A 21,008-nucleotide genomic window follows, 5' to 3' on the forward strand; every position below is an offset into this window, starting at 1 on the left:
AAGGCTCTGGGGCCCGGTGCTGGGCAGCTCAGTTTGGTGGGATCCACTGCTCCTTTCTTTTCTTTTCTTTCTTTCTTTCTTCCTTCCTTTCTTTCTCTCTTTCTCTCTTTCTTTCTTTCTTTCTTTCTTTTAAAGATTTATTTTATTTGAAAGAGAGAGTTACAGAGAGAGAGGGAGAAACACAGAGACCTTCCATCCGCTGGTTCACTCCCCAAATGGCTGCAATGGCTGGAGCTGGGCCAGGCCCAAGCCAGGAGCCAGGAGCTTCTTCTGGGTCTCCCACATGGGTGCAGGGGCCCAAGCACTTGGGCCGTCCTGTGTTGCTTTCCCAGGTGCATGAGCAGGGAGCTGGATCAGAAGTGGAGCAGCCGGGACTAGAACCGGTGGCCCCTCACCTGCTCTTTCCAATGGGCTGGTAGGAGCCGAGTTTCCATGAGGCTAATGCACAGGTGTCTCCCTTGCTCAAAGCACCCCCAACGCCTTCCCCACAGTAAGCCTGTCCCTGGGGACACTGCTGGGTGTTGCATCTACTCGTTCACTGAAACAATGTTACAGAGCCTAGTGACAGTCACACGCTAAACTTTTATTTGAGAGGCAAGGCGACCGATCGGGGACCGACACCCCTTACTGCAGTGTGGCCCCCGACGGTGAGTTACACAGCTTGTTACAGAATTCGTCCACGAGGGCTCACAATTTTGAAATTTCTTGTCATGCAGTTAGCAGACCTAGGATATAGTCGTAAGATAAACATGGTGAGGCACATTTCTTTAATCTCGGGCAGAACACTGGGCTGGGCCTTCTCCCAGTTCCTGGAATTGGCTCCACACGGCAGTCCCTGGAATTTGCCCCACACAGTTTCACAAGATAGCCATTAGCAAGCAAGCAAGACTGATCTTTACAGAAGCGGGAAACCATCTGGTTAGCTCTTAGCCACACTTACTCCATTTTGATTTCAACTCTGCACTGGGGTGTGTGTGTCTCTCCTTAGCTGTGTCAGGATCTTGGAGGGAGGAGGGTGCCCACGGTCCCCGGGGACCGCAAGGCCTGCCCTGTGACCCAGGAGCTTGGAACTCACTCGGGGGGGGGGGGGCAGTCCCACTCAGCAGGACACTTCTCCTGGCTCAGACCCACAACCCAAACAACGGGAAATGGCTCCTTTCCACCTTCAGTTCACAAGGCATTTGCTGCCTGTTAGCAAGCTAAGGCAGCTGATTCTTACTTGAAAACTTCCACGAGCTTCCTGGGCTGCAAGACACCCTAGCGCAACCCCTGGGCCTGCAGGGTTCAGGCCTGGTCCCTCTGAGAGCAGGGACCCAGCTGGGGTTGCCCCACGGGAAGGTGCGCCCAGGGCCAGGGCCACCTGGTGTGTCTCGCCGTAGGCTTCTGTCCTCGGAGGGGGTGCTGTGTCCCAGGGCCTGTGGGACACCCATCCGAGGGCCTTGGAGGAGCAGCTGTCCCAAGCCCTGTGCATCTGCAACAGGGGCCTGGAGGCAGGTGGGGAAGGAGCGTGGGTTTCTCTCCGGAGGGGAGGGGACTCATTTCTCTCCTCCTCCAAGGCCCTTGGCGAGTCTGGTCTGGGCCAGCATCCGACAGGAAAGAACCTTTTGTTCTGAGCTTGTAGGAAGTCTGTGCAGCATTTCCTGGATCGGGGGTCGGGGCCGGGCTGCCGTGGGGGGGGGGGTGAGGGGCTGGCTCCCAGCCTAGCGCTGCCCTTAGCACTTGGGACGGGGAGGCTGCGGACGGCAAGGCCCAGGCCTCCACGAGAGGCTGGTGGGATACTTCCCCTTGGCGGGCCTGCCTGTGTGTGCGCTTCGCAGGCCGAGCCTCCCGACTTGGGAAAATGCGGGCAAAAAATTCGCTCACCGCCGTGTGTGCGCCCGCGGTGTGGGGGCTGGAGCCAGGGGAAGGGGCTGGTCCGGCCCTGTGGCTGCAGTGACACCTCCCGCCGCGGGGCGGGGGCACGAGGGCGCCTTTCCCAGGCTCGCGGGCCGCGGTGCTGAGCCAGGCCGGGCCGCGTCTGACACCTGGCGGCCTGCGGAGCTCGGAGCGGGAAGACAGCGTGCAGCTGGAGAACCAGGAAGCTCGGCGGCGAGGCCAGGGAGGGGCGCCCGCACCCCGCTCCCCGCTCCCGGCCTCGTCCCCCAGGCCCGGGCCACCCCGGTGCGCCCCTCGCTTCGCCCGCGGCTACGCAGTCGGGCCCCTCAGGTCACCCGAGCTCAGGTCCAGAGGCTGGGGTCCCGGTGGCCACGTACGGCGCTCAGCGCCCCGCCCCGCAGCCCCGCGCCGGGCCGCTGCGTTCGGGCGCTGCACCTGGGGGCGCACCGGCACCCTCGGTCCCTGGCACGTGCGGGGCAGCCAGGGGAGCGCCTCCCCAGGGCAGCGCGTCGCGGGCACTTCCGGCCGCGGACACGCTCCCCGCGGCCCGCCCGCCGCCGGTCGCCATGGCGACGCCGTGGCACCGAGGCCCGCGGAACCGGCAGAGCGGCCGGGGCGCGGCGCGGCGACGCTCGCGGGCCGGGCGGCGGCGGCGCGGCGGGACGAGGTAGGCGGCGCGGGCGGCGCGGTGGGCGCAGAGCCCCAGCGCCGAGGGGAGGCGGCCCCGGGACGGGGCGGGGGGGGGGGGGGCGAGGCGCCCCGGTGTGCGGGGACCGGCGGGCCCGGCTCAGCAGGACCAGGCCTTCCTCTCCGCACCTGCCCCGCACCTGTCCCAGCGTCACGCCCGCTTCCTGGCTCTGCCGAGTCCCCGCGGCGTGAGCGTGCGGGCTGCTGGCGACCCCAGGTTTAAACCCCTGGGCCCGCGGCCTTGCTGTAGGACGAGGTAGGGTGGAGGTGGCTCAGCCAAGCCCCGGCCACGGCTGGGCTTCCTTCGGAAACCTGACACCCGGCCGCCAACGCCGCAGGGCCGTGGATGGACATGTCCCAGGCCCGAGGGGAGGCGCCTTCGTGTTCTGCCCCACACCCCAGCCTCTCGGCGTCGGCGCAGGGGCTTTCCAGCCGAGGAAAGCCCGGCTCCTCGGTTGGCCTCGGGGGCCCTGGACGCCGGGTACAGCCGGCGGGGAGCTGCACTGAGCGGGCACCTGCTGCTGCCCAGGGCACGGGGCCCCCTCCCCTCCCTGCCTGGCACGGCCGCGGAGGAGTCGTGGGGCCCTGGGGTCCCGGGCGCGCCTTCGGAGACCCCTGCCTGGGCTTTGCTGCCTCTGATTGTCCCCCTGTTTCTCGAACCTTCCACGGTGACAGCCTTTGAGAATTTTCTAAGACTTAGGAAATGAAGCTCCATCTTCCGTCGCCCGGATCCTGTTTGCTTTCATAGCAAGTGAAGCAAAAACAGAAAACAAGGCTTTGCCCACCTCGGCTGAGTGCCTTGCTTAGGGGAGAAACTGGATCGAGGCAGGGAGACACCGGGCAGCGCCAGCCCCTAGTAGGGGGAGCCTCCTGCGGCCCGCGGTGGACCCCCTCCTCTGCAGGTGGGTCAGCCTCTTGCCGGGGGAGCAGCAGGAAACATCAGCCGCTGCCCCAGCCTGGCGTCCCCGGGCACAGCGCTCTGCTCTCTGACCGGCGCCGACGGGAGCTGCAGATTCAAGGCAGGGCACCCTGCATCCTGCAGCCCCCACAGTTCCTGCCCTGCCCGCGGAGCGCGAGTGGGGATTTGTTGGAGGCGGTGGGACTGTCGCAGCCCCGTGGCAAAGTTCCTCTCTTCTCCTGATTTAAGCCCAGGGCGTCCTCCCGCTGTGACGGAGAAACCTTGGGCTTGGGGCTTTCTTCCGGCCAGCAGCTCAGCCAGCAGCTCAGCGCTCGCTTTGCCTTTGTCATCCCAGCGAGGGCATTCTAGGGAAACTGAGCCACTTCCCCCCTCGCCCACAAAGACAAGACCCAGCCCCCGCCCTCACCGAAATCTTTTCTAACTTAGTTAAAAGCCTGCCAGGCCGTCCGTGCGCCCTCTGCGCCCCGGGCTGCCCGGCGAGCGCACTGTCTGGTCCCCACTAATGAGATTTGGCCCGGTTGCCTTTTTAATGAGACCATGGGCACGGGGAGGGGGGAGTGCTGCCTGGCGCAGGTTGGCCCTGCGGGCAGCAGTGTCCCTGTTTAATTACATTAAATGGAGACTGACTGCAGGTGGGGGTGGGGGTGGGGCCGGGGCCAGTGGCTGTGGCAGCCTCAGCCTGAGGGTCAGAAGCTGCTGGAGTTCTGTCACACACACCCCCCCCCCCCCATCCTGTGCTCTCAGGAGGGGAGGGCGCCACAGGCAGTAGAGGTCCCAGGTCCCAGATCAGGGTCCCAGGTCTCAGGGTGGAGAAAGGCTGCTTCCAGGCGCTCGAAGCTGTTGCCTGCAGGTCTGCTCTGAGAACAGAGGCCTGGGGTCTGGCCACCCACTTAGGAGGGAGGGTGCACACTGGGAGCACCAGGGTCCAGAGAGTGTAGACGCTCCTTGAAGTGATGGGGTGGGTGCTGGCAGCTCCGGAAGGGGAACGGTTGGGGAATGGTGGGGGAGGCCTCTGGCCAACCAGGTCTTTCGGTGCAGCCTCCGCGAAGCAGGAGCCTCTCCCTGTTGCACCTCTTTTCTCAGTCTGGATTTCCACTCTTAGAACCCCCGGGGGCTGAGCTGGCGGAAGCCGCGGGCCTGCCCGGGGCACAGGAGTCTTCACCTTCAAGTCAGAACGGGACCCCGCAGTACCAAAGCTGCTGCCGGACCTCACTTTTCCTCCCGGTGAGCCCGGAGGGCTTGCAAGCGTAGGCGTTTGGCAGGTAAGACGCTGCCTGGGACCCACGCCCGCATCTGTGTGGGATCGAGTGCCCCCCTCTTCCAATCCTGGTTCCGGTTGGTGCACACCCTGGGCGGCAGCGGGTGGCTCAAGTACTTGGATCTCAGCCTCGCGTGTGGGAGATCTGGATAGATTTCTGGGCTCTTGCCTTTGCTCTGCCTGGCCCTGGCTGTTGTGGGCACTGGGGAGTGAACCAGCAGGTGGAAGATCTGGGTCTGTCTCTGTCTGCCTTCCAAATAAAATGAATACATATTAAAAAAAAATTCCTCCACCTCTCACCGCCTAGAGCCCTCTCTGTCTCTGCCGCCCACCGTGACCTGTCCCTTTCTCCTGGCAGGGCACGCAGGAGGGCAGCACGCAAGGGCCAGCCTGCCCGGGGCCCTTGGTCTGAGCGGCTCCCCCCACGCCCGTGGCCGCAGGTCCTCACTTTGTTCCAGCCTGGGAAGTGTGGCGGGGCCTCCTAGCACGGGGTCTGAGAGAGCGCGAAGCCACAGCTCCAGCAGGCAATGGGCCCTGGAGTGCCCGGGGGTGTGCCACCTGCAGTGGGGGTGCCCTCTTCACTGTGTGTGGTGCGGAGGGTGCTGCGTTCTTACCCCTTCTTCAAGATGCGTGTGCCCTGCAGCCCGGCCGCAGGCCCCCCGCAGCCGGCACCGAGCCTCGCAGCGAGCGATCAGGCTTGTTTGACAGCTGCTGGTGGCTGGCAGTCCGGGGCCTGTCGCCAGCTCTCGGAGGTCGTCTTTCCTTACCCGTCTACTCGGGGCAGGTCTCCTGTGGTTCTCCCAGGGCCGTTCCGAGGGTTCAGTGACAGTGCATGGTGCCCATAGAGGGCAGGGCTCCCAGCTCTGGGGTCCCCACCCATGACCCAACATGGGTCTCACCCTGCCATGGCAGCACCAGGGCGCCGGCCTCCTGCAGGAGTCAGGGTGTCCATTCTGGGGCAGGGTTGTCGCTGTGAGCAGACCCCCTGATTTCTGGTGGTGGGGGGACATTCCTTGCTGCCCTGTGCTCCCAGCCCTGCCCTTTGTATCCTAGTGGCACAAAGGGGTTGTGACAGGTGCAGCCTCGGGTGATGTTCCTCCTAATTTGGAGCTAATCAGATTGTGACTGCACTCTGGGGACAGACAGATCCAATAAAGGAGGCAGGGGCCTGGGAGGGAGGACGGTGTGGCTCCCTGCAGGAGAGTGGGGCGAGCTGTTAGGTACGTGGCTTCCGGGGGATTGTGGGGCTCTCCTGGCCTGCGAGGAGCTCACAGGGGCTCACAGAGACTGAGCTGAGACTGAGCCGGAAGATGGGAGAAGCCGTGCCGGTGCGAGGACAGTGCTGGGCGGTGTGTCCTTGTGGGGCCTGGGGGCGGCTGGGGGAGGAGGGGACAGTGCCAGCAGGTCGCCTGTGTCCAGCGGACATGGGTAGAACCCAGCAGAGCTGCAGGTGGAAGCAGAGCCGGGCTGTGCTCTGCAGGCCTTGGGGAGCTGCGTCTGTTCCTGGCACGCTGGGCAGGGTAAGGAGGGAGGAGCTGCAGGCCTGGCTTGGGGGTGGCACGGAGATGCCGGAGAGGGAAGTGGTGGGGAGCCGGGCGGGCACAGGAAGACAGTCACCCTGGGAGCCTGTCCGGTTTTGTGCGGGATCACCTGGCTGTGCCTGGCGCCTGTCCAGGGAGAGTGGCCTGGCAGCCCTGTAGTGTCCTGGGCGGGAAACCACATCCTGAGCCCCGCAGGAGGCCAGCGCCCTGGTGCTGTTTGTACCCCTTGCCCCGCCCCACACCAGGGTGAGACCCTTGCTGGGGGTGCATCAGGAGGGTGGGCACCCAGCAGCTGGATTTGGGGGAGGACAGAACTGGCCCTAGAGGTGACAAATAAGGACACAGGCAAGAGTTCCAGAAACAAGGGTTCACTGTTTGCCAGGGCTACTGGAAACCCGAACCCTGGGGGCGTGGCCTGGGCTGTTCTGGAAGGTTGAGGGAAGGTACCTGCACCTGCCAGAGCGGCCAGCCCCCCCCCCCCCCCCCCCCAGGCCGAGCGGGAGGGCCGTTTATTTGGTGAACAGCTGGAAGCTGGAACCTGGGACTGGTTCAGAGACAGAGCAGCTGCGCGGGCAGTGGGTGGCGTTGCCCTGGTGATGAGGTTGGCCAAGAGAAGCAAGTGTGATAGACCTTATGCTAAGGGGGCAGGTTAGAGAAGCTATGATCCCGTTTCTGTAGAACAATGTGTGTGACTGGGGAAAAAGGTATGTAAGGATATAAACCGGATGTTGGCGACTCCTAAGTGGTTTTTTTTGGCCTATCTGTATTACTGCCGGGAGGGTGTGTTGTTTACATTGTGCCCGCGCCTGAGTCAGTGCCGGTGTCACAGCTGCTGCTGGTGGCAGCGCCCTGCTGTGGGCACAGGGCACTGTCAGTACCCCAGTAAAGGGAGAGGCGGCCAGAGCCAGCCCCATCTTCTCCCATCCCAGCCGCCCCCGGGGCCAGGCCAGGGCAGGGTCTGGAGAACCAGCAGGCAGGGCCAAGAGTCAGGGCAGGGGGGTGTCGTCCCCTGAGCAAGGCTCTCACAGCTCCTGCTCCTGCGATGCGGCAGCCTTGCTCTTGTCCGCAGGGTCCCCATGTGTGCCGCTTTTGCTCTCTGCCTCGGCTTGGTACCTGCAGAGAGAGCGGATCTGGGAGCCCGCGGGGCCTGCACAAGGGGCTTCCACTGGCGGGGTGCGGGATCCCTGTTTCTCACCCCAGGGCCTTTGCTCATGTCCCTGTAATTCACCCAGGAGCTCCTCTGGGGTTGCATGCGGGGCCTTTTGACAGAGCTGGGGGTGGGAGGGGTGTGGCTTTGGCATGGGGTGTGGCGGGCGAGTGGGGACGCAGCTCCTGGAGGCCTGGGCTGCACCTCTGAGCCCCGCATCTTTCCCACAGCAGCTGCCTCGGCATGGACAGCGTGGCACCCGCCCCCGGCGCGCTGCCCTACTACGTGGCCCTCTCCCAGCTGCTGGGCCTAACCGTGGTGGCCATGACGGGCGCTTGGCTGGGCGTGTACCGAGGTGGCATCGCCTGGGAGAGCGCCCTGCAGTTTAACGTGCACCCCTTGTGCATGGTCATAGGCCTGGTCTTCCTGCAGGGAGACGGTGAGTGCTGAGGCTGGTAGGCGTCGCTAGCAGGGGCGGTTTGCAGGGCAAACCTGAGATTCCAGAAAATGCAGAGAAGGAAGCTGGCCTAGAGCCTGGGAGACAGAATCCAGATCGGCCCTGAGGTTGGTGGGTGGCAGCTGCTGTCCAGACCAGAGTGCCAGGGCCGGGCCACGAGCTGCAGCCTCCTCTTCAGGGCGGGGATGCAATGGGTGTGTGTGGGGGAGGGTGTGCGTTGGACCACCTCTCTCTGGGGTGGGAGCAAGGCAGTGCTTGGCCTCCCCTGCCCCCAGGCCAGGGAGTGGGGAGCTGGATCTGTAGCCAGGGGACTTCCTCCGGGAGGTGGTCCTGGTGACAGCAGAACATCAGGGGTCTTCCCCAGGTGACCTGGCCCTGCGCGCGGGGTGGGGGTGGGGGGGAGCCGGACCCTGTGAGGGGGGAGGGGGGAGGGGCACGGAGCACGCGCCCTGAAAGTAGCAACGCTCTCATCTGGCTTCCAAATGGGGAGGAGCAACCCAGCTCCAGGGTGAATCAGAATTCGTGTTCACTGCACGGCGGACCCCAGACCTGGCCTCCAGTCCACAGGACACCTGCTGAGAGGACAGGGTGGCCAGAGCGGCCGGGACTGGGCTGGGTCTAAGACTCCCACTCCCAGCTCACTGGGTGGGGGGAGGGAGGCGGGTGAGGCCCCCAGGGCCCCAGGGAGCCTCCTTTTCCCTCCCGATTCCCGATTCCCGTGGCTCGGCGCGCCCTCACTCAGCTCCCCCCCACACCCCGACTGGCACGTTCCTCTGCGCTGCTGGTGGCTGGAAGGCCTGGGGCCGGTAGCTCGCTGACACCCCGTCTCCCACTCCCCCAGCCCTGCTGGTTCACCGTGTCTTCAGGAAAGAGACCAAACGCACAACCAAGGTGGTGCACGGGCTGCTGCACGTCTTTGCCTTCGTCATCGCGCTCGTGGGTGAGTTCCTGGCCCAGCCTGCCCTCCCCCACCTGCGGGACACGCTGCACCCCCGCCCCTGCCCTCAGCTGCCCCTCACACGTCCCAGCCAGGGACACTGGGTGCTGGCACCGCGGAGCTGGAGCTCAGCCTAGCAGGTTTCCCGGGGGTCACCCCAGCCGGCCCCTCTCCACGGCCAGCCCTGTGCCCACGTGGCCCCGTCTCTGGTCCAGGCTTGGTGGCCGTGTTTGACTACCACAAGAAGAAGGGCTACGCGGACCTGTACAGCCTGCACAGCTGGTGTGGCCTGCTGGTCTTTGTCCTTTACCTGCTGCAGGTGAGTCCCTCGGGCCCTGCCAAGGGTGGGCAGAAGGGCCAGGCCGCCGCTGCACGGGGGCGCACGCGTTCATTCAGAGGTGGGAACGGGTGCCCCAGATCCCAGGCGCCCTCCTGGCTGACCCAGCTCCAGTGTTCGGCCACGTGCCCACCTGCCCGAGTGTGCCAGTGCGAGGGACCGAGCCGTGGCTCCCGCGCCGGGGGCCCGCTGGGAGCTGAAGTGAGAGGTAGCGCGCGGGGCCGCGGCCTCCTGCCTCCAGCGTGGCCTCTGTCCTGCCAGTGGCTCGTGGGCTTCAGCTTCTTCCTGTTCCCTGGAGCTTCGTTTTCCCTGCGGAGCCGCTACCGCCCTCAGCACGTCTTCTTCGGTGCCACCATCTTCCTCCTGTCCGTGGGCACAGCCCTGCTGGGCCTGAAGGAGGCGCTGCTGTTTAAACTCGGGTGAGTGCCGGGCGGCGGGAGGGGTGGGGGCTGGGTTAAGGCCAGGCCTGGCCTAACCGGGAGCCCCCCCTGGCGCTGCCTCTGTCCTGCCCGCAGGGCCCAGTACAGTGCCTTCCAGCCGGAGGGCGTGCTGGCCAACGCGCTGGGCCTGCTGCTGGCCTGCTTCGGGGTGCTGGTGCTCTACATCCTGACGCGCGCCGACTGGAAGCGGCCTGCGCAGGCCGAGGAGCAAGCCCTGTCCATGGACTTCAAGACGCTGACGGAGGGAGACAGCCCCGGCTCCCAGTGATGCCCGCCCGGCTGTGGGGTGCGGGTGCGGGTGCGGGTGCGGGGAGGGCGGGGGTTGGGGGGCTGTGCCTGCTTTCGCGCTGATTTCTCGGGTTCGGCTTCCTCTGCTTTGCCTTCCCTGCTGCTGTAGACAGGGCGGTTAGTCACGTGCGGCCCTGGGCCCGGGTCGCTCTGCGCAGACGCTCTGGGGAGGCTGTGGCCGCAGAAGCACAGAGCCGGGGCAGGGGACAGTGACTCCACCCCGGGGCCCCGGGGCCAAGCAGCTGCTCTGTGCCCTTGAATCCCGAGCAGCCTTCCCTCCGGCCCGAGGAGCACGTGGGACGATGGGCCCAGCGTTTGGCAGCGCAGCCAGTGACATTATGTGTAAAATATGCTCGTGTTTAGAGAAGGGTCCCCAGGCGAGGGGAGGCTCCGGCCCGGGCGGCAGGCTCGGGCCCTCCTTCTCTTTAACCCACAAGCCCCTGGATGGTGTCGCAGGGAGAGGGCCGGAAGTGCTGGCTCTAGACCAGCTCCCAGCCTGCAGAGGAGGGCGGCTGCCCCGGCCGGTGTGGCTGTAGGCAGAGGAGGGCGGCTGCCCCGGGGCCGGTGGCACACAGCTCCCCCTGCCGGGCGGGCTCCCGCACAGCTCCGCCCGGGAGTCCAGCACAGGCCGGCGCAGGCCCCGCAGGCCGTGGGCAGGGCCGCCGCCTCCTGCCGCTGCTGGGCTCCTCTCGCTTCTGCTCCGCTCTGCCCGTCAGGCCCCCCGCGCCCCTCCGCCCACCTCCGTGTGACCTTGGAGGCGGCTCTCTGAGCCCAGTGTGCCCAGTCCGTGTGGCGGCGTCGCGCAGAGGCGCTGCGCTGGCCTTGCTGGGCTTGGCCCCTGCTCTCCTGTCCCCCGCGCTCGTGCGAGGCAGGCGCGGTTTCCTGAAGAACTTAATACAGCTTCCAGACCGACTCTGTTGTCTCAGTGGGTGCCCCTGCCTCAGCCCGGGGCTGGCCGCCTGAGTGCTCACTGCGCCTGTCACCGGGCCCTGCGTCCCGCCGTGTCGCCTCTCCCAGCCGGTGGCTGCCCGGCTCCCCGTCCCCTCGCCCAGCGGGGCGGCGGTGTGGGGCGCACACTGCGCAGGGTCGGGGCTGTCCGTTCTGTAACCGGACGTGCGCTGGCCTAGTGGACAGTGCACGTGTGGCGGACGCCGCCTTCACCCGCAGGTGCCGTCTCCCGCCCCAGGGTGCTGCACACAGACCCAGAAGCGTGTCCGGCGGCGGGAGCCAGGGAAGGCCCCGGCAGAGCCGTGGGGGCTGGGCGGGCCCGCGCCGTGTCCTGTGACTCGGGGAACGCCTCCGATTCCGCTTCGGACCTCGGCACCTTCTGCACGTGTGCCCTGGCACTGAATCACCGGGCTGCTCCCGCCTTCGGGGACCGCGGAGCGCCGGGCGTGCTGGCATCTGCCGTAGCGTCGGGGTGGAGCCGAGAGGCCCTCCCCTAGGCCTGGCCAGTCGTTCCCCGCAGGCAAGGCTTCTGTGTGCAGCCTCGCGTGCGGTGGAGCATGCGAACCCCCGGGCTCCACGCGTGTCCCAGGCTGATTTGTCGTCAGGGAGACTGACCTTGGCAATGAGCCGTGCCCTTGCTGGCCTTTGCGCCTCTGGCTCTCAGGGTGTCTTGGTGAAGAGCCACGTGGCCCTGGACGCTGGAGGGTGAGGGCCTCCCGTCCAGGCTTCAGCTCCTCCGTGAGTTACTCACCCCTGCCCAGCGGCCCTCTCCTTGGAGCAGCGCCGCCCCAGCCCCCGGGCCCGATGCGCAAGCTCCTCTCGTGGCTGTCCGGGTCGCGGGCTTCCCAGACCCCGCTGTGAGAAAGGCTGCGTGTTGCGTGCTGGGTGGGACGCTCTGCCTCTGGACCGCGAGCAGGGTCACCCAGGATCTGGGGCGGCGGTTCCCTTGGAGACCGCAGCGTCCCCGCAGGTCTGCGCGAGGAATGCGAGAGCACACGCCGAATGCCTGCCCCCGCGTCTGCCCCACGAGGCTGAGCACTGTCCCTTTAGAAGGCCTGGCAGGCGCGACACGCTGGCAACCCACGCCCATCTTACTCCGGGGAGCAGAGCGACAGTGGCCGGGGCTCCCCAAGCTCCGTCCGCTTCTGCTTTCACAGCTTGGAGAGGAGGCGCTGGGTCCCCGGCGGCGGCGGCGGCGGCGCGCAGGCCTGGCTGGGTGTGCGCCCGCGGCCTTCGGGAAGGCAGCTGTAGGGGAGAGGAGGCCGAGACCCGACCAGGCCGCGTCAGCTCGCTCCGTGTGCGCTCCCAGAGGCCTTTTAGGCTCAGGGCAGAGTCTAAGGATTGCTTTCGCTGTGAACCGCGACCTTAAGGCCCCACGCAGGAATCGTGAAGAGCTGAGGTGTTGCCGGCCACTTGTCCATTTTTACTTTCTAGTGAAGCTGCAGTGGTGCCGATGCGTGGTGCTCCGCCCCCGCAGGGACTCTCCCAGAGGCCCCCGGCCTCGAAGGCCTCTCGGGTCCAGGCTGCCCAGGCTCGGGCAGCCACAGCAGGAACGCCCGGAGGAAGTGGCTGCCTTCCTCGCTTTCCCTGAGGTAGACAGAGGCGGCCGTTGGGCGGGAAGCACGGGTGCTCCGGCTGCCCGCTTCAGGGAGCCCGCGAGCTGTGCGCGGGTCTGCTCGGCGGGGCCTGCGCGTCCAGCCGGATTTCCAAAGGGAAGATGAAGCCGCTGGGCTCCCAGCGCCTCAGCCTGGGCCGGCTCAGTGCCTGCTGCGCCAGTGAGGGCGCCAAGCCCACCTGGAGCTGGCGGCCGCGGTGTCCTCGGTGACTGGACTGGGGTGCGGCTTCAGCTGTCGGAGTGAAACAGGGAGCTGAGTGCTCCCAGGCCCAGCTGGAGAAAACCTCTGCTGGGGAGACGCCCACCGGCACCCCCACCCCCTTCCCCAGTGACCGCAGCGCCCCAGCTGCCGCCCCGCCTCGTCCTCTCCCAGGCGCCCAGCCCTGAGGAGCTGCTCAGTAACATGACTAAGACACGGGGTGGGTGTGTGTGTGTGTGGGGGGCGACTCTGCCGCCCCCTAAACACCCACTTCACTGGGGCTTTGGCCTTGGCCTTGAACCTGCTGAGTTCTCGGACGGGCACTCTAGGCGCTGCGGCTCACGCACGCGCTTAGGGCGCCGGAAGGAGGAAAGCACAGGAGGCCGTGTTCCAAGTGGTAACCCTTTATAAATAAGTACATTTGCTTTCATACATACAGGTCACTGTACAGGTGACGGCCTGCATACATGGCAGGGAAATGCATTCATTGGAACTTTTCACATCTATCTCACACAGCTCACATGTACAGACAATAAAACTGCTCAAGCAAGTACAGCAAAGGAAAGGGTCTTTCCTGGCAGGCAGGGGCCCAGGCGCCTCTGCTGGGGGCGTCCCCACTGCACGAGTTCACAACTGTGTGGCGGTCGATATATCAGGAGAGAGAACAAACATGCATTGGATAATATACTGTACAGAGGAAGTCCTTTCCATCCGAGTTATAGAAAACCTAAAGGAAAACGAAGTGCATTAAAGCTTTTTCCAGCAAGTGTCTTGAAAGGACAGCAAAGAGGAAGAATCAAAATCCTATTAGTACAAATCACTCTTTAATTGTAGGCTGTACACATCTGTACTAATTAAAATCAGCTTGGATTTGGAGGAGACAACAGAGACAAAGACGCTGTGCTAGATGGGGGGGGGGGGGGGCGGCGGCTGTGCCTGCATGTGGACCTGCCCTGAGACTGGCAAGGAACTGGTCCCACTCAGCAGGCGTCAGCCAAGGGCGGGGTGGAGATGGGGGCTGTGGAGGAACGCAACGGGAAGTTTAACTTGCAGGATTTCCAAAATGACCTTGAGTGAAGTGGAGATCTGGAGCCAGCATCTTTCTCGTCTATTTTTCTCCCATAAATTGATACACAGTAAGGCAGGTACATTCAAGTACTGAATTTTCCAGAATTAACTCTGGTCCTGGGGACCAAAGGGATGAGTCTCCCAAGCCAGATTTTCTGGTTAGTGATTAGCAAAAGAAAAATCCAGCCAGCAAGTGCTATAAAAACAAAGCAGCTAGGCCACTTCCTTTCCACAGAGTAGGTCTACTGGGGGTGGGGGGAGAACAGGACAGCGCTGCCAGCCTGCACCCAGCTATGGTCTGGCAGCTCAGCCTAGTGCCAGACTCACAGAGTCAGCAGGAAGAATTAAGATGATGGGGTGAGGAGACATGGAAGTAACACTTGGTTTTTGGTGTCCAATTACGCATTCATTTGGTACTGACTTTCAGAGCTCTGACTGTGGCCATTACGTGGCCGCAAGGCATCGGACACCGGGAGGAAGGTCAGCGACACGTCAGCCCTTGAGTGGTCTGTGTTGTGAAAGCAGTGATGATTCAAGTAGCTCTGCACAGTGGCTCCACAGCCCCCTTGTGCTTGTGTCCAGGCCCCCAGCCAGCCACCTTTTCTTGGGAGCAGCCAGAGCTGAGTTCAAGGCATTGCATGGTGAAGGTTTCCATGACACGTCTTTGTAGGTAGCGCTTACCCCTAAGCCCTTTGTTCACTGTTGTTAGTCATGGTAGATGGTGGGTCTGGAATTCCTAGAGGAAAAGGAGAAAAAGCCACGTCTCCCACTGAGCACCAGCAGGGCAGCTCAGCCCTGGGCGCGCTGGCAGCAGCTGCCACCCCTGCAGGTCGACTTCTTGAGAAGCAGGGGGCAGGGTGGGCGGCCCTGCTGAGCTCTGGAAGCCTCGACAGGAGCCTGGGCACGGGGGTGGGTGCGTCCCACCCCCGGGGGGAGCCTGCCCCATTCTGCAGCAGCTTCAGTGATCTGGTTCTGTCCAAGGCATTTCTGCAGTAGAAAAATAACTATTTTTGAATCAGATACCCGACTGTGACACCTGTAGAGTTGTGAGTCTGAGGTGGAGAGGAACTGAGAAGAGAGGCGCTCCCGGGGAAGTCAGGGTCCTCTACGTACCCATCCAGCCACCAGAGCAAGGGTGTGCGGGGAGGGCTCTGTAGTCAGCCTTCTCCCAGCCTCTAAGGAGCGTTTAAAGGGCTCGCCTGCCCCAGCTGGCACCGGTGCACCAAGACCCCTTCCAGGCCTTTGTTCCTGAACCGCTAAGCCTATGGGCCTGCCGGCTGCTCTGCGAGCAGCTCCACCAGGGAGATGCTGCCATCCTTGCTCCCAGACAAGGGTGGTGCACAGCCACAGTGACACCTAGTGGTAAAGTACGGTGAAGCACAAGTGACGTCCACATACCCCACTGCATATAACTAAAATCTAAGGAAAAATACTTATGGATATTAAAGTAGATACTGATTAACTTTTAATTTCTCTATTGGGTACATCTCTGGAATATAAAAATACCAATATTTAGAGGGGGGTTCACAAACTACTATACAATATAAGGATTGAGAATACTTTAAGCTGTTCTGTTTACAATAATTTAGGAAAACTGCTGAATAATCCGGGTTTAACTAAATTGGCAAACTTGTACATCTGGACAACGACCTGGGATACTGTACAAGATTCTAACTCATGGAATTTTCCTGAGCCATCGCATTTACGTTAAACACATCTACAAAGGGTCATGTTGGACAGAGACGAGAAGGGCTTGTGCTCTATTAACTCGGGACCTTAATAGTGCACGCCTGCCACCCGGCACAACAGCAGACACAAAATGGTCTCCGTCTGTCCATGCCGAATTCTCATGTGACAAGATTTCCCCTTTACTTTGTAAATAAACATTACCTTTTAATTGTTAGTTGTGTGCCTTACTGATCCAGTAAATAAAGTGACCATGTCTCAGGAGTCCCTAAGAAAATTGCTGGAAAAGCACTTTAAAATCACTGCAAATATTTTTTGTATTTAAAAATTCTTAATCTTTTTGATGCTTATATACAACAGTTATTTCTTGTGCTATAAATGTTGTGATCCACTGCTTGATTTCTTCCTTTTCCTTGTGTTTTTTTTTCTTGAAAAATACACTAAAAGACAAGAGCGATTCTGCTATTTTCTAATGAAGACACTACTCACACTTAAATATCCAGTATTTATCAGAGTTACAAACTCAAACAGTAAAGTGCACCCATTTATAGACATGATGTGATGCAGACCCAGCACTGGAGGAATTCCGGGCAAAGGGGACATACAGGGTGGGGACAAACCTGCCGGCTGACAGGCTGTCACCTTTGTCTCTGTTTCAGGGTGATGCAAATTGGGTTAAGTCAGACTTGCCAGTTTCATTCGAAAATTCCCCCCTAGCTGAAGCCAGACAGTGACTCTGCAGGCGCTTGTTGCTGGGCAAGGGGCACGCGAAGATACAGTACTAAGATCATTCCATGGCAGTGAAGTAGCAAGACAGGGCACAGGCATCTGCTTACAGGGCCCATCTCCTGCCCCAGCAAGCCCCGCACGGCATTCTTCCAGTCACCACCATGGGCGCCCAGGTTAGTACTTCCCTCTTACAATGGCCACAGAAGAACTGATCCTGACTGTTGATGGTTTAGGCATTTTGTCCAATAGGGTGGAGCCCCTGCGTCTCTGGTCCAGGAAAATGGAAAGACCCTGGGAGAAGTGGGATCAGGGGTCCGTTTGCGAAACCACAGGACCTGTGCGCCCACCTGAACAGGTGAGTGCAGATGGTGTATGTGGCCTTCCAAAGAAGAAGGGGCCCTTTTCTAACAGACACAGAGAAAATTCTTCAAAATGTAGCAGCTCCTCAGTGAGCAGAGGCTACAGATGGGGAAGATGCAAAGACACTAAGAGAGCTGAAACTTGGCCGGAGAAGGAGGCCAAGGCTGCTGAACTCCAGCTCTAGGCGGAGGCTACAGTGAGCAGTTCATCTTCGGGGGGGGGGGGGCAGAGAGCTAAGGGACAGAAGGAGGGGAGAGAGAACGGACGCCTGCCTCTCTGGCGAGTAGCACGCAGTCCCTAAGCATCAGTGATAGAGGAAAAGAGCCTGGGTGCTGGCGGGCCCAGCTGTTTGCATTCAGCACAGCTGAGTCTGGGCCTGGGGGAGGCCTGGGAGTGGACACGCCCACCTGCTGGGCGGAATCTAAATTAGTAAAGAGCTCCCTGCACACTGTGGGTGTGGTCACAGCTGGGTTATCAGGAAACCGCCCTCCCTTGGAGCCCTGTACTCACGGGAGCAGAATGATTCCTAGAACAGACAACTAATGCTCTTCCGTTTAGTTTGCTGGGTTGAGCTGTCGGACGTGCAGCCAGCGCCAGGCTGTGCTAAGGCTTTGGTTCAGTGTTCTCGCCACCTGCTTCACAGTGCCTCAGTCCTCAAAGGTCAGCTTAGTAAGGGACCACAGGATCTACAAGGTGCTCAGAAGTGCTGGCTCCCTCCCAGGGCTGGAAAGCAAACTGAAACAGGTCTTTGTTCACGCAGAAACACTTTGTGCAATGTTTTATATTCAAACCGCACTCCCCCTGGGACACTTCTAGAAGTCATAGATCTTGAAATGGAAAAGACAACAACTGGCAGGGAGTGCAAGGGCCTTGGTGGAGGCCCTGAGAATTGAACAGTCCCCAGAGAAGCCGACTTGGCTTCTGTTCTTCACTACTCCATGTCGGTTTAAGAAAAGGGCCAGGAGAAGACTCAGCTCCAGGCGAAGACCCACTAAGAACACTGTTACACCAGCCAACCTTTGGGGAGTTTGCGCTTTATGGACTAGGGCGCTCTGTGATGGATCCGGATCTAAAAAGTTGGTTTCTCCAAGACAGAGTTTCTACAGCCTTTCATTTAGAGTCTGGAATAATCTTTTTGGTAATTTCTATTTATCTATTTATTCCCTTTACTATTCCTGGATAATCAGTAGCTTTTAGTGGATGACTGTTGGCTAAATTTCTAAGGAATATGTCTGAGTGAATTTTCAAGAAATATCCACAATTCTCATCTAGTTTCCTTGGCTCACTGAAACTTTTAAAGGGCTGATTGTTTCTAAGTGTTCCTAAAATGCTTCTTGGAAAAATCAATGTAGTGATATTCCTAGTAATTGCATTGGGTTTTTCTTCCAAATTAACAGACATATTTCTTCTTTCTTTCCCTCCACTTGATTCTTTTTACTCCCATAAGGAGACCAGTAATAATTCAAATGGATGTTCTAGCCCTGGGGACTGCAGGAGCTGGCAGTCTGGGGAAGGAACCGTGGCAGAAGGGTGCACGGGGCTGGCTATCTGGGTAACACTGGACAGGAATGCAAAGGCAGGGGGCATCACACTCTTACTTAGGTTCCTAGAAGAAAACAAACAAGGACATCTTACTGGGAAAAAAAAAAAAAAAGGAAAAAGACATTTACACAACAAGAACATCAGTGGAAGCGATTGTCTCCTGGAGAAAGCTGACCAGTGTGTCTGATCTCCCTGGGTTAAAGCACACAGCACAGAAATCTCCTCGTCGGCATCTGAAGAGAGGGAGAGAGCATGTGGCTGGGGCACAGACAAGAAAAACCAAAGTCCTGGCTCACTGAGGCCAGCTTCCCGGTCGGCTGCATGCAAAGGATTTCCGCACGTGGGCTGCCACCTCTGAACACCACACAGGAACTCCATGAGAAATTAAGCCAGAGAACTACTGTAAATGTGGAAACCAAGCCTGAAAATGTGCAGTGAACACATACGGGTCTCACTCCAACCAACGTCTTTTAAACATTAGACTCCACAAATGGTCTCTTTGGTTTGAGAGGGGACGTCTGCCCTTGCCGAGGGTCCCGGGACAACTGCCTGTACAGGTTGTCCTGGTATGCCTGAGCCACAGGTAGGGTCCGAGCCACCTTCACGTCGGGATAGGAGGCGGCCTGGCTGACTCTCTCCAAGAGGTCTCCACGGGACCCGTTAGCCAGCATCCCATGGGGGTTGTAATAGTCGTCCTCCAGCAAATGGCCATTCTGTGCATTGTTGGTTTTGTTATAAAAGGCAATGTTGCTGATGGATGATGGGGGGCTGAAGGACTCAGGCTGAGGCAGGTTGCCTGGAGACGTGGGGCTGAGTACGGTGTCTACAGATGACACTGCCCAGGTCCGATTCTGCTGGTGAAGGTGGGGGTACTGTTGAGTCCGGGCTGTTTTATCTATGATCCCCATGAATGGTGTGGTCCTGGATCGGGTGGGCTCACTGGGGTAGCCTCCCTGAGTGGGAGACACTGGTGACAGCTCATCACATGACCTATCGTATGCCGGTTTCAGTGGGATCTCCATTTGCTGAATCGAGGAAGATGGTCGGAAGGTAGGAGTCAGGTTGGAGGTGGATGAGATGCTATTGCTGGAAGGAGAGAAGCGGAGGCCTACACTTTGGGAGTGCAGCAGTGGCCTGGGAGTCGGTGGGTGGGGTTTGATTTCACTGGGGTTGACACTAATAGGTCTTCTTATTAAATGCGACACATCAGGGGAACCTAGCTGGCTGGAGGAACGCTCCAGATCTAGTTTTGAGTGACAGACTGGATAATAGGACGCTGACTGGCTACGCCCGATCTGTGGTGTCTGGCTGTATCGCATGCCACCTCGATATGCGGAGGAAGGTCGCTGTGGAAGATCTTCTTTGGTCAACCCCCCATGCTGACAGATGGCGCCTGCGCTCAGGCTGGCCTGGACATGCTGCACTGGTCTCCCGTCCCCCACAATTCCTCCGATTGACCCTTGATAAACCAGCCGGCTCTGACTCACTCCTATGTCTCCTTGTGAAGACTGGTACTTACTAGCCATGGAGTGGGCTACTTGCCCATAGGCAGCCGTTGGGATGACAGTGCTTGAGTGAACCGCTGAGCTGGGCTGGTTGCTTCTCACAATCTGGGCCTTGGCAGGCTGGAGCCTGAGCCCTTGCTGGGGAACTGCCGCGGGAAGCTGAGGCATCTGGTAGGGTCGCTGGGCCATTTTGGATAATGGAGACTTTGGTCTGCCAGGAAGCTGAGTGACGTTCGTTTCTTGCTGATAGCGCACAGGCGAACCAGACTGGGATCTGTAGACACTCATACTTTCAGCTGGGGGGCTGGCCCGATACTGAGGGCCTCTCCGAAGTGGGGAAGGGGGAGGACTTGGGTATTCTTTGCCCTGTCCCCCCACCGGAGGAGGGCTAAATCGGTAAGATCCTGCCTGATGAGCCGGGGAAGTATGTGGTGGACTAGGCCTGTAGTGAGAGTTCTGGTGAGTTGGAGAAAGAGCAGGTGAGGTGGGCTGATAGCCTTGTCTAGTCGGAGAGCCTACAGAACTATTGGACCGGAAGTCAAAAACCTGATGAGAGCCGAGGGGTGAGCCAGAGATGTAAGCGGCGTCTCGGTGGGCTGGGGAGGAGGGCGGGCTCTGGATGACTGGGAGCCCCTGGCTGGGCCGAGCCTCTGTCTGGAGGCCGATGGAGACATTTTCCACGTCCTGCTCCAGGTACTCCTCCTCCAGGATGTCTTGTACAGAGTAAACATCCTCATGCGGTGGTTCAGCTTCCGGTTCTTCTGGCAGCTGCTGTGGGGGCTGCTGCGGCGGCGGGGGCGGCGGCGGGGGCTGCTGCATCTGTCTACACTCCTCCTCCACTCTGAGCAGCAGCCTCTGGATCTCACGGTTGTTTGGACACAGCTTGATGGCCTCATTCAGGTCCTCTAAGGCTGCTGCAAACTGTCTGCTTGATAAAATGCAAACACAGGAGCTGGAGTTATTCTGAATTAACTGGAACCACAAGAGCTGAGAACAAGGTCACTACTTCAGAAAGCCGGGCTGGCATCTGTGGGAGTGTGTGTTTCGCTTTAATTAAGGAAGGAAACAAGCAGGCTGATGCTCTGCGAGCGCCCCGCAGGGCTCCCTCTCAGCCTTCTTCCTTCTGGCCTCTCTGCGGTTAGTGGACCAAGTCCGCAGTGCGTTAGCCCAGCCAGGCCCTTCAGGAAGGTTCTCTCAGTGCCCCAGTGCATACCAGGCAGTACGAGGGTTGGCTGGGGTTGTCATTTACAGGGTCACTGTCAAGTAGCTTAGGAACACAGTTAACTACAGTATTTTGTAAAATCTTGCTCGTCCAGCAGGAGGATCTCTTTATATTCTTAACAGTTTGGTTCTAAATTTCAGGCCTATTCCATCCTAGGCCAGAACCCTGTCCTCTCCCTTCCTGCCCTCCCCCCAGCACTGCCGGCTCCAGTTCTCTACTGGGCAGGTGAAAGTTGCTGACAGGAACTG

General features: G+C 60.5%; 2 protein-coding genes across 19 annotated transcripts in view; one reads left to right on the forward strand and one right to left on the reverse strand.

The window, feature by feature from the left end:
- The first annotated feature begins 2,500 nt into the window (after positions 1-2,500).
- On the forward strand, positions 2,501-10,793 carry LOC133776707 (transmembrane ascorbate-dependent reductase CYB561). 4 transcript variants are annotated; one of them, XM_062215889.1, is made up of 7 exons: positions 2,501-2,542; positions 4,584-4,743; positions 7,658-7,866; positions 8,726-8,824; positions 9,037-9,140; positions 9,420-9,577; positions 9,674-10,793. In XM_062215889.1, the coding sequence occupies exons 3-7, from the start codon at positions 7,671-7,673 to the stop codon at positions 9,864-9,866; spliced, it is 750 nt and encodes a 249-aa protein (XP_062071873.1). In that variant the 5' UTR covers positions 2,501-2,542; positions 4,584-4,743; positions 7,658-7,670; the 3' UTR covers positions 9,867-10,793. The 4 variants fall into 4 exon arrangements, with proteins under 4 accessions (XP_062071873.1, XP_062071872.1, XP_062071874.1 ...); XM_062215888.1 differs by lacking the exon at positions 2,501-2,542 and adding an exon at positions 3,156-3,464; XM_062215890.1 differs by lacking the exon at positions 2,501-2,542 and having other exon boundaries at positions 4,194-4,743; positions 7,661-7,866.
- Positions 10,794-13,043: 2,250 nt separating this feature from the next.
- The window catches only part of TANC2 (tetratricopeptide repeat, ankyrin repeat and coiled-coil containing 2), a 449,007-nt gene continuing 441,042 nt past the window's right edge, over positions 13,044-21,008 (reverse strand). For 7 of the 15 annotated variants that reach the window (XM_062215498.1, XM_062215504.1, XM_062215503.1 and 4 more), the window contains one exon: positions 13,044-20,466. In XM_062215498.1, the coding sequence (XP_062071482.1) occupies positions 18,504-20,466 (1,963 nt within the window). In that variant the 3' untranslated portion in view covers positions 13,044-18,503. The remainder of the gene's footprint in view (positions 20,467-21,008) is intronic. The other 8 variants (XM_062215505.1, XM_062215501.1, XM_062215509.1 and 5 more) reach the window with 6 other exon arrangements.

This window comes from Lepus europaeus, chromosome 18 (genome assembly GCF_033115175.1).
Source record: "Lepus europaeus isolate LE1 chromosome 18, mLepTim1.pri, whole genome shotgun sequence".
NCBI lineage: Eukaryota > Metazoa > Chordata > Mammalia > Lagomorpha > Leporidae > Lepus > Lepus europaeus.

What these genes read in the sequence shown, in the direction of transcription:
- LOC133776707 (XM_062215889.1), top strand. Translation starts at nt 7,671, where the DNA reads ATGGACAGCGTGGCACCCGCCCCCGGCGCGCTGCCCTACTACGTGGCC. An exon ending in GGTCTTCCTGCAGGGAGACG is followed by an intron (nt 7,867 to 8,725) that starts GTGAGTGCTGAG and finishes CCACTCCCCCAG; the next exon opens with CCCTGCTGGTTCACCGTGTC. An exon ending in GCGCTGCTGTTTAAACTCGG is followed by an intron (nt 9,578 to 9,673) that starts GTGAGTGCCGGG and finishes TCCTGCCCGCAG; the next exon opens with GGCCCAGTACAGTGCCTTCC.